We start from the raw sequence: 12,737 nt of genomic DNA on the forward strand, positions 1-12,737 counted from the left end.
CTCCAACACAGCCTATCCAATGTCAAAACAACATGAAGTTTTTTTTTAACCTTACACTCATTAATGTGAATGCTGTCAGTGCTGGCGCACAGATCATTTTTCCACATTTTGCACCCCGAGTCAGAATCATACACTCCAGGCAGCAGGAGTTACATGTAGAATGTGTTTTTACATCACTCAAATAATTCACTTTAACCCCAATGTAACTTTTTAATTTCCTATTCTAGCCATCCTCGTTACCTCTGAACAAAATTGATGATTGGGTGACAATTAGTGCTCAATCATAGGCAGTCTTTACCTGTAACGCTTTACCCACTAAAAACTGGACTGAGGCTGTTGAAAAACTCATTTCACATAGAACCCTTTCAACCAGCAGAGAAAGACATTTCAATCTTATGAGGTGAAACAGCAGTGTACTAACCTACCGTTCCATCGAGTCATACAATATTGTAAAAACAGCTATAAATTGCACACCGTCTGAGCCAGAAATAATACAGCAACATCTCATCATACATCACTATTACTGTGGAAGTGATACAATGATGCAGTTGAACACAGTTTACATCTTTGCAGTGGATATAATGAGAGTTACATGAGAATTAAGCTTGAATGAATAATGGGCTACATGGGAGAGAATGGAATTGGTACACTAGAGTTCTATACTCGGATCAAGTATGTACTTATGTAGTGTGAGCTGCAATCACATTGGAATGGAGACACGATTCATTCTCCATCACTGTCATTAGTTACTTAACAAAGCACCAAAAACATATCTTTTTAAGTATTCACAAAGGTAACACAGCAACATACCTGCTGTACATTTTTTGGAGGCCTTGAATTTACCCAATTTCTCTTGTTCTAAATTGTCCAGTTTTTTCTCATCAACATTTCCTGAAAAGAGGAAAAAAATGTCGGTTCTGAATTAGAACTGATGAAGCTTTGGGGAAAACTGACCACAAAGATTGTCAGCCTTAGGATTTTCACTTCTGAACCAGAAGTTTGTGGATTCAAGCCCCACTCCCGAGACTTGAGAATATAATCTAGGCTGACATTTCAGCGCAATACTGAGGGAGCGCTGCACTGCCGAAGGTGCCTTCTTTCAGATGAGACGTTAAACCAAGGCACCATCTGCCCCCTCAGGTGGACGTAAAATATTCATGGCATTATTCGAAGAGAGCAGAAGAGTTCTCCTAGTATCCGGGCCAATATTCAACTAACAACACAAACAGATTATCTGATTATTTACCTCATAGCTGTTTGTGGAACTTTGCTGTGCGCAAATTGGCTACTGTGTATCCCTACGTTACAACAGTGACTACACTTCAAAAGTGCTTCATTGGCTGTGAAGCACTTTGAGATGTCCTGAGGTTATGAAAAGTGCTATATAAATACAAGTTCTTTGTTTTAACATATATTAAACACATGGTGTAGCACTGAGTCATACAGGGCAGAAAGGTCCTGAGTTGATTCAGCAATGGGTCACTAGAATTAGCCTTAGTGCCCCAAGATCAAAAGGGGAAAGAAACATCCACTGCCCTTGTGCTTGATTATTATCTAACCAACCAGCTGAAAGTACACGTGTGGCTACCATGTGAGAAAAGAATCATGCTCAACTCTGGGCTTACCAATGATGACAGGTTACTTAGACGAGGTATGAGAGGGCTGCTGCCAACTATGGAGCTAAGTATGCTCAATATAGCTCACCATCATTTCGGTTAAACTGGGCTCAGTTGGGAGTACTCTTGCTCTTAAGTCGGAAGATTATGGATTCAAGCCCTGCTCCAGAACTTGAGCACATAATCTAGCTGACCCTTCAGTACAACATTGAGGGAGTATGGCATTGTCAGATGTGCCATCTTTTAGATGAGACGTTTAACAGGAGCCCTGTCTGTCTGCTCAAGTGGACGTAAAAGATCCATAGCATTATTAAAAGTAGAACAGGGAGTTTTCCTGCCATCCTTGCCAACATTTCTCCCTCAATCAACAGTGCCAAAAACAAATTATCTAGCCATTCATTTGCTGTTTGTGGGGCTTTGTTGTGCACAAGTTGGTTACTGTGTTTGCCTACATAATAGTGACTGCACTTCAAAAGTAATTCGTTGGCTGTAAGGCACTTTGGGACATTCTGAGGGTGTGATAAGATGCTATATAATGACTGAAATTAAGAAAGTTAAATACATGAATCAGTTAAAATTATGTCTAATGAATTTTTTTTTGTCAGTCACTTTTTTGTGTACCTTTGTTTAAAAGTGGATGCTTATAAAGTTATGGAGGACTGGCTGGGAGGAACTACTGAGGTCTAAGGTATGTTTAAGTGAATTAACACACACGTTTGATTAACCAGATCACTGAAGCATCTTCATGTATTGATACTAATTCAGCTACTCATACCATCAGATAGAACCACACCTTCAAACCAGTCACACACACAAACAGCCCACCCTCAATATCATCAGCATGAAGAATTTAAACAAAGGTATATGTTCTTGAAATCAAAAGAACCACAGTGAAAAATAAGAATGATAAAGTTAGTCATTTTTTTTAAAGAGGCAATGATCATCCAACTTGATACTTGCCTGTTTAAGCAGATATAAATAGGTTATGGTTACAGCAAGTGATATGGTGCAGCCTTGTGTGAGCTGAGTTGGATGCACGGGAAGCTGCACCATATCAACTGTCAGCATCAGGAAATGGAAATCTCAACCTGGCATGATGGGGGGAGAATCTTCTGAGGCTAGCCATGTTATTGGGGCAGAATAGAGGGAGTTATATTCTGTATCTAACTTTAGATAAATTCCACAACCTCTACTGTTACCACATGCAGTGCGATTTGGTGTCCAATACTGCAACTTTGCATAAAAAGTCGAGAAGGCAATGAAATGACCAGTTTCTGAGCAGAGCCGAGTGATAACAGATCAGCTGCCAAGTCAAGTCGCTTGTTCTGGTTATGCTGCAGGGGCTAGTGTGTTGTTTTATCAATGTGTGTAGTGTCATGTCCACTCTGGCTTTGTTTTCAAATGTCTGTGGTATGTGCTGCTTATACCATTTTACATATCTTGAGTTAGTTTAACTGAGGTTCTAAAGATCTTTGGTTTGAACAAAAGACAACAGCAAAGCTTATCGGATCATCTTATCAAATCTCCCACATAAGCAGTCAAACAAATATTGGAGTTACTTTTTGTATAACTGATCACTGACTGAGGCGTGACCACCTATTTGATAGACATGATGGCAGACCAGCAAAGGCCTGGAAATAGGAACAGTTCATTCATGTTTTCAACAGGAATTTCCTCCAAGATGCAATCAACATGCAACAGAAGCAACTGTGAGGATGGAGAAGAACTGCCTCAAATTATCCCTTTTTTCTTATTATTTCTGCATTTTAAAAGACCTAATGAGCAGAACATATCGGGAGTTCCTGAAAGCAGAATGAATAGCAAACAAAGGGTCCACCTGCAGCTATTGGCATTAAATAACAGTTGCAGAGTTCTCCAGTTACACAGATTATAAAGTAATAGCTCGTTCCCAGTGGAAATTAAACAACATCTCCTTGGTCTGGAGGAAAAGGGTTTAGGAGCGTACAGCCAGAAAGTATGTTGCAGGGGTAGCGGATGGAGAGGGCAGCAGAAGTACTAACAGCACAAAAGAACCATATTACATAAACAAAATAAATGAATCATAAGATATTTTAAATGTTCCCCCCTTCTCATTTTAAATTCCCCTCCTATTCACTGTTCCCAGGCCTCTCCCCAGGTCAGTCTCAGGCTGACTGCTAAATGGTATAGACTTGGCCTCTGATAAAGATCACAAAAATCACAGACTCAGTGTAGAAAATCATAAGTTCCACGGCATAGCACATTGCCAGACTAGTGCTGTGCTGCCCACCCAATTTTCATTCCACTGAAGTTGAAAATTACCCCCAGTGTTTCATTGGGTCACAGGCAATTATAAAGCACATAACAGTAGTTTTTTGAAGAGGTGACTAAAGTAGTGGACAGGGGAATGTCAATGGATGTTATTTATATGGACTTCCAGAAGGCATTTGATAAGGTCCCACATAAGAGACTGTTAGCTAAGATAGAAGCCCATGGAATCGAGGGAAAAGTACAGACTTGGTTAGGAAGTTGGCTGAGCAAAAGGTGACAGAGAGAAGGGATAATGGGTAGGTACTCACATTGGCAGATTGTGACTAGTGGAGTCCCGCAGGGATCTGTCTTGGGGCCTCAATTATTCACAATATTTATTAATGACTTAGATGAAGGCATAGAAAGTCTCATATCTAAGTTTGCCGATGGCACAAAAATTGTTGGCATTGTAAGCAGTGTAGATGAAAACATAAAATTACAAAGGGATATGGATAGATTAGGTGAATGGGCAAAACTGTGGCAAATGAAATTCAATGTAGACAAATGTGAGGTCATCCACTTTGGATCAAAAAAGGATAGAACAGGGTACTTTCTAAATGGTAAAAAGTTAAAAACAGTGGATGTCCAAAGGGACTTCGGGGTACAGGTACATAGATCATTGAAGTGTCATGAACAGATGCAGAAAATAATAAATAAGGCTAATGGAATGCTGGCCTTTATATCCAGAGGACTGGAGTACAAGGGGGCAGAAGTTATGCTGCAGCTATTCAAAACCCTGGTTAGACCGCACCTGGAGTACTGTGAGCAGTTCTGGGCACCGCACCTTCGGAAGGACATATTGGCCTTGGAGGGAGTGCAGCGTAGGTTTACTAGAATGATACCCTGACTTCAAGGGTTAAGTTACGAGGAGAGATTACACAAATTGGGGTTGTATTCTCTGGAGTTTCGAAGTTTAAGGGGTGATCTGATCGAAGTTTATAAGATATTAAGGGGAACAGATAGGGTGGATAGAGAGAAACTATTTCTGCTGGTTGGGGATTCGAGGAGTAGGGGGCACAGTCTAAAAATTAGAGCCAGACCTTTCAGGAGCGAGATTAGAAAACATTTCTACACACAAAGGGTGGTAGAAGTTTGGAACTCTCTTCCGCAAACAGCAATTGATACTAGCTCAATTGCTAAATTTAAATCTGACATAGATAGCTTTTTGGCAACCAAAGGTATGAAGGGATATGGGCCAAAGGCAGGTATATGGAGTTAGATCACAGATCAGCCATTATCTTATCAAATGGCGGAGCAGGCACGAGGGGCTGAATGGCCTACTCCTGTTCCTATGTTCCTAGTAGTGAACCGCCCATCAACTCATGAGGCTGAGTCAGATACACTGGGGGCGATTTTAACCCCTACACATCCGGTGGAAACCAGGCAGGTGGCCAGTTAAAATCGCCACAGTCACTTATCCTCCTTGGAGCCTCTGGGAGCTGACCTTCCGCAATTTTTACCTGCTCAACTGAGCAGGCAACAAAGACACCCGTCCAAAGCTGGCGAGGTCCTTTTTAACATATACATGTCAAGTCCCGATGACATCATCAGGACCTGACTGCAATTTTTATTCGGCAGCCTGAACAGGAAGCAGTAGTTAGTTTTCCGTCAGGCCAACCCATCAAGAAACTGGATCAGGTCCACAAGAGGCCCACAAAGGTAAATTTTAAAATTTTGTTTCTTACTTTTTTATGGGGACAGGAGAAGCAGGAGTGCTTCTCCATGCCCCACAAGGAAATTTAGGCCTCCCCTGCCGTCATTTCACCCCCCACCCCAATTGTAGGACCTCCGGGGATAGCCCGGCAGCCGATCCCACTACTTACCTGCTGTCAGCTGGCAGCCTCCGTGCCGCCTAGGAGTTAAAATACCCCAGGCCTAAATTTTTGGGCAGCGGGTGAGTTTCTAACTTACACCGCTGCTCGCCTGCCAAACAGTGGCCCGCAGTTAAAATCTGACCCATCTCCAGTGAATTAAATGTAATTTTATTTTGCAAAAAAAAAAAATTCGCAAATGACCATTTTATAGATTTCACTGTTTCAGCACTCTAATGGTACCAGCTGGATCATTCACTGGGTACAAAAATACAGCAATACGTCATTTAGAAACTGATCTGTGTACTGGTGTTTACCAAAGGGGTGGGGGAATTCATTCTGGTTGCTATGCATTAGCAACATTATATGTACAGCAGGGAGACCTATGTTCACAGTTTTGGAAAATCACAAAACCATTCTAAAAGAATATATTTAGGATCTCACCTGAGATAACAATTAGAAGAAATCTTTTTCCTATGTTTATAACGTTGCTGACATATAGCAACCAGAAGAAATCTTCCCTCAGGATCTGGGCCGGGTAAATTGGAATCAAAGGATTAGCAGGCAAAACTGTAATCGAACAATGGGCAGCCTTTAAAGAGGAGATGGTTCGGGTACAGTGTAGGTACATTCCCATGAGGGGGAAGGGTAGGGCAACCATAGCCAGAGCTCCCTGGATGATGAAAGAGATAGTGAGTAATATGAAGCAGAAAAAGTATGACAGATATCAGATTGATAACACAAGTGAGAACTGGCTGAATATAGAAAGTACAGAGGAGAAGTGAAAAATAAGAGGGGCAAAGAGAAAGTATGAGAATAGACTGGCGGCTAACATAGAACCATAGAAAAGATACAGCACAGAAGGGAGCCATTCGGCCCATCGTGTCTGCGCCGGCTCAAAGAACAAGCAGGTGCCCATTCTAATCCCAGCTTCCAGCACCCGGTCCGTAGCCCTGCAGCTTACAGCACTTTAGGTGCAGCTCCAGGTACTTTTTAAAAAGAGTTGAGGGTCTCTGCCTCTACCACCAATCCGGGCAGCGAATTCCATACACCCACCACCCTCTGGGTAAAAAAGTTTTGCCTCATGTCCCCTCTAATCCTTCTGCCAATCAGCTTAAATTTATGTCCTCTAGTTCTTGAACTCTCCACTAGGGGAAACAGGTTCTTCCTATCTATTCTATCTGGGCCTCTCATAATTTTGTACACCTCAATCAAGTCTCCCCTCAGCCTCCTCTACTCCAAGGAAAACAACCCCAGCCTATCCAATCTCTCCTCGTAGCTGCAATTTTCAAGCACTGGCAACATTCTTGTAAATCTTCTCTGCACTCTCTCCAGAGCAATTACGTCCTTCCTGTAATGTGGTGACCAGAACTGCACACAATACTCCAGCTGTGGCCTTACCAGCGTTTTATACAGTTCTATCATTACATCCCTGCTTTTGTATTCTATACCTCGGCTAATAACGGAGAGCATTCCATATGCCTTCTTCACAACCTTATCTACCTGTACTGCCACCTTCAGGGACCTGTGCAGATACACTCCAAGGTCTCTCACTTCCTCTACCCCTCTCGATTTTTTCCCCATTTACTGCGTATTCCCTTTTACTGTTTGCCCTCCTTAAGTGCATCACCTCACACTTCTCCGGGTTGAACTCCATTTGCCACTTTTCCGCCCACTCCATCAACCCATTGATGTCTTCATGGAGTCTACAGCTATCCTCTTCACTATCAACTACACGGCCAATTTTTGTGTCGTCTGCCAATCATGCCCCCTACATTCAAGTCCAAATCATTAATATATACCACAAACAGCAAGGGGCCCAACACTGAGCCCTGTGGTACACCACTGGAAACGGATTTCCATTGACAAAGACATCCATCAACTTTTACCCTTTGTTTCCTGTTACTGAGCCAATTCGCCACATTTCCCTGCATCCCATGGGCTTTTACCTTTCTCAACAGTCTGCCACATGGGACCTTGTCAAATGCCTTACTAAAATCCAGGTAGACAACATCCATTGCATTACCCTCATCAATCCTTCTTGTCACTTCCTCAAAGAATTCAATCAGATTTGTAAGGCATGACCTTCCCTGAACAAATCCATGCTGACTATCCCTGATTAAACTATGCCTTTCCAAGTGACAGTTTATCCTATCTCTATTGATTCTAATAGTTTGCCCACCGAGGTAAGACTGTTCGGCCTTTCCCTCGTACCCTTTTTAAACAATGGTACTACGTTAGCAACTTCCAGTCCTCCGGTACCTCCCCTGTATCTAGTGAGGATTGGAAAATGATCCTCAGAGCATCCGCTATTTCCTCCCTGGCTTCCTTCAATAGCCTAGGAAACAATCCATCCGGCCCTGGTGACTTATCAACTTTCAAGGATTCCAGTCCCTCTAGTACATCCTCTCTCGTTATGTTTACCTTATCCAATATTTCACATCTCTCCTCTTTAACTACTACGTCCAGATCATCCCTTTCCTTTGTGAATACGGAGACAAAATATTAATTTAAAACCCTACCCACATCCTCTGCTTCTACACACAAGTTACCCTTATCATCCCTGATCGGTCCCACCTTTTCCTTAGATATCCTCTTGTTCTTAATGTACTGATAAAACATCTTTGGGTTTTCTTTAATCTCACGAGCTAATATTTTTTCATGCCCTCTCTTTGCTTTCCTTATTTCCTTTTTTACGTCATCCCTGTACTTTCTATACTCCTCTAGGCTTTCTGCAGGATTTAGCTTTCTGTGACAGTCATAAGCTTTCTTTCTGCTTTATCTTGCCCCGTATACTTCTAAACAACCAGGGGGCTCTAAATTTGGCAGTGCCACCCTTTTTCTTTGAGGGGATGTGTCTGCATTGTACCCGTAGAATTTCACTTTTTAGTGCCTCCCACTGACTTGCCGTTGATTTCTCCTCAAGTAGTTGTGTCCAGTCCACTTCTGCCAAATCACCTCTTAGTTCTGTAAAATTTGCCTTCCCCCCAATTTAAAACGTTTATACCTGATTTAACTCTGTCCTTTTCCATAATAATGCTAAAACTAACTGAATTGTGGTCACCATCCCCATATGGTCACCCACTGTCACTTCACCCACTTGCCCATCTTCATTTCTCAGGACTAAATCTAGAATTGAATCCTCTCGTGTTGGGCTTGTCATGTACTGGCTAAAAAAGTTCTCCTGGACACCAATCAAGAATTTTGCACCCTCTATGCCCCTCACACTGTTTGAATCCCAGTTGATGTTAGGGTAGTTGAAGTCCCCTACTACTGTTGCTCTCTTATTTTTGCACTCAGAAATTTGCCTACATATTTGTTCTTCTATCTCCCTTTCGCTATTCGGGGTCTATAGTACACTCCTAGTAGTGTGACTGCACCTTTTTTATTTCTTAGCTCAACCCATGTGGCCTCGATTGATGATCCATTTAGCATATCATCCCTTCTCACAACTGTAATTGATTCTTTAACCAATAATGCTAACCACCCTCCCTCCTTTTTTATCACCCACTCTATCCTGCCTGAAAACTCTATATCCAGGGATATTGAGCTGCAAATTATCCCCCTCTTGAAGCCAGATTTCCGTTATAGCAATGATATCATGCTGCCATGTGTCTGTGTCCTTAGCTCATCTGCTTTGTTTGTAATACTCCTTGCATTGAAGTATATACCCTTTAACCCCATCAAATTCCTGTGCTGAACACTATTTAACCTTTGCTTCTTTTGCCTTGGAGAGTCGCTAACTACGTCACTAACTGCTTTTCTACTTCCCATTTCCTGGTCTGAATTTGTCCTATCTGTACCTGCCCTTTGGTTCCCATTCCCCTGCCATACTAGTTTAAATCCTCCCCAACAGAACTAGCAAATTCCCCGGCGAGGATATTGGTCCCGGTTCTGCTTGGGTGCAACCCGTCCAGCTTGTACAGGTCCCGCCTTTCCCAGAATCGGTCCCAATGCCTCAGGAATTTAAACCCCTCTCTTCTACACCATCTCTCAAGCCACGCATTCATCTGGTCTATTCTCCTATTTCTGCTCTCGCTAGCATGTGGCACTGGGAGTAATCCTGAGATTACTACCTTAGAGGTCCTGCTTTTTAATTTATTTCCTAACTCCCTATATTCTGTTTGCAGGACCTCATCCCTTTTTTTTAAACCGATGTCGTTGGTACCGATATGGACCACAACCTCTGGCTGTTCACCCACCCCCTTCAGAACGTCCTGCAGCCGCTCCGTGACATCCTTGACCCTAGTACCAGGGAGGCAACATACCATCCTGGAGTCACGTCTGCGGCCGCAGAAATGCCTATCTGTTCCCCTCACGATGGAATCCCCTATCGCTATTGCTCTCCCATTCTTTTTCCTCCCCTCCTGTGCAGCTGAGTCACTCGTGGTGCCACGGTCTTGGCTCTTGCTGCATTCCCCTGATAAGCCATCTCCCCCATCAATATCCAAAGTGGAATATCTGTTTGAGAGGGAGATGGCCCCAGGGGACTCCTGCTCTACCTGCCTAGTCCTTTTACTCTGCCTGGCGGTCACCCATTTCCTTTCTGCCTGCATAATCTTTACCTGCGGTGTGACCACCTCACTGAACGTACTATCCACGATAATCTCAGCACTGCGGATGCTCCACAGTGAATCCACCTGCAGCTCCAGCTCCAAAATGCGGTTAGCCAGTAGCTGCAGTTGGACACACTTCCTGCACACATGGTCGCCACGGACACTGGTAGTGTCCATGACTTCCCACATAGCGCAGGAGGAGCATATCACGGGTGCGAGCTCTGCTGCCATGACTTGCCTTAGTTTAAGCTCGTTAGTTACTCTCTTTAATGAGTTTACTCCTTTAAATTACTCTTAATTTAGAGAATGTTAACTGCACTAAAAAACGCTACTTGCTATAACTAAATCAAGTTTAGTTTTTTTTTAATGTAGTTTTATGCTATAAGTTACCATACAAAAAGGGAATCCAAAAGTCTTCTATGGGCATATAAATAGTAAACGGGAAGAGGAGGGGAGGGGCCGATTAGGGACCAAAAAGGAGATCTACGGATGGCTGAGGTACTAAATGAGTACTTTGCACCAAGGAGGAAGATGCTGCCAAAATCTCAGCAAAAGGAGAGGTAGTTGAGCTACTGGATGGGGTGAAAATTGATAAGGAGGAAGTACTAGAAAGGCTGGCTATGATTAAAGTAGATAAGTCACTCAGTCCGGATGGGATACATTCTAGGTTGCTGAGGGAAGTAAGGGTGGAAATTGTAGAGGTGCTGGCCATAATCTTCCAATCCTCCTTAGATACGGGGGTGGTACTAGACCACTGGAGAATTGCAAATGTTAGACCCTTGTTCAAAAAAGTGTGTAAGGATAAAGCAAGCTACTACAGGCCAGTCAATTTAACCTCGGTGGTGGAGAAACTTTTAGAAACGATCATCCGGAAAAAAATTAATAGTCACTTGGACAAGTGTGGATTAATAAAGGAAAGCCAGCACGGATTTGTTAAAGGTGAATCGTATTTAACTAATTTGATTGAGTTTCTTGATGAGGTAACAGAGAGGGTTGATGAGGGCAATGCGGTTGATGTGGTGTGTATGGACTTTCAAAAGGCATTTGATAAAGTGCCACACAATCGGTTTGTCAGCAAAATTGAAGTCCATGAAATAAAAGGGGCAGTGGCAGCGGCAGCATGGATACGAAGTTGCCTAAGTGACAGGAAACAAAGAGTAGTTGTGAACGGTTGTTTTTCGGACTGGAGGAAGATACACAGTGGTGTTCCCCAGGTGTCGGTACTAGGACCACTGCTTTTTTTGATCTATATTAATAACTTGGACTTGGGTGTACAGGGCATAATTTCAAAATTTGCAGATGATACAAAACTTGGAAGTGTAGTAAACGGTGAGGAGGATAGTAATAGACTTCAAGGGGACACAGACAGGCTGGTGACATGGGTGGACACATGGCAGATGAAATTTAATGCAAAGAAGTGCAAAGTGATACATTCTGGCAGGAAGAATGAGGAGAAGCAATATAAACTAAATAGTACTATTCTAAAGGGAGTGCAGGAACAGAGAGAACAGGGGGTATATGTGCACAAATCTTTGAAGGTGGCAGGACTGGTTAAGAAAGTGGTTAAAAAAAGCATATGGGATCCTGGGATTTATAAATATAGGCATAGAATCATAGAATGGTTACAGCACAGAAGGAGACCATTCAGCCCTTCGAGCCCATGCCTGCTCTCTGCAAGAGCAATCCAGCTCGTCCCACTCCCCCACCCTTTCCCCGTAGCCCTGCAATTTTTTTCCTTTCAAGTACTTATCCAAGTTCCTCTTGAAAGCCATGAGTGAATCTGCCTCCACCACCCCCTCAGGCAGTGCATTCCAGATCATAACCACTTGCTGCGTAAAAAAGTTTTTCCTCATGTTGCTTTTGGTTCTTTTGCCAATCACCTTAAATCTATGCCCTCTGGTTCTTGACCCGCCCGCCAATGGGAACAGTTTCTCTCTATCTACTCTGTCTAGACCCTTCATGATTTTGAATACCTCTATCAAATCTCCTTGCAACCTTCTCTATTCCAAGGAGAACAACTCCAGCCTATCCACGTAACTAAAGTCCCTCATCCCTGGAATCATTCTAGTAAATCTCGTCTGCACCTTCCCTAAGGCCTTCACATCTTTCCTAAAGTGCGGTGCCCAGAACTGGACACAATACTCCAGTTGTGGCCGAACAAGTGTTTTATAAAGGTTTATCATGACTTCCTTACTTTAGTACTCTATGCTTCTATTTATAAAGCCCAGGATCCCATATGCTTTCTTCACCGCTTTCGCAACCTGCCCTGCCACCTTCAACAATTTGTGCACATATACCCCCAAATCTCTCTGTTCCTGCACCCCTTTTTGAATTGTGCCCTCTAGTTTATATTACTTTTTAGTAATTTTATTGTGTTTATTAGGCTGAGCATGTTATCACTCGGAAATGGAACTTTCCCATTTTGGGTACTCTCAATATTAGTATCAAGCATTCCTAGATCAAGT

General features: G+C 42.8%; 1 protein-coding gene across 1 annotated transcript in view; it reads right to left on the reverse strand.

Annotated features, from left to right (window-relative positions):
• cusr (Copper-only SOD repeat protein) overlaps positions 1-12,737 on the reverse strand; it is a 112,443-nt gene that overhangs the window by 13,687 nt on the left and 86,019 nt on the right. Inside the window, exon 9 of the mRNA XM_068002098.1 lies at positions 811-891. Within this exon, the coding sequence (XP_067858199.1) occupies positions 811-891 (81 nt within the window). The remainder of the gene's footprint in view (positions 1-810; positions 892-12,737) is intronic.

This window comes from Heptranchias perlo, chromosome 21 (genome assembly GCF_035084215.1).
Source record: "Heptranchias perlo isolate sHepPer1 chromosome 21, sHepPer1.hap1, whole genome shotgun sequence".
Classification (NCBI taxonomy): Eukaryota; Metazoa; Chordata; class Chondrichthyes; order Hexanchiformes; family Hexanchidae; genus Heptranchias; species Heptranchias perlo.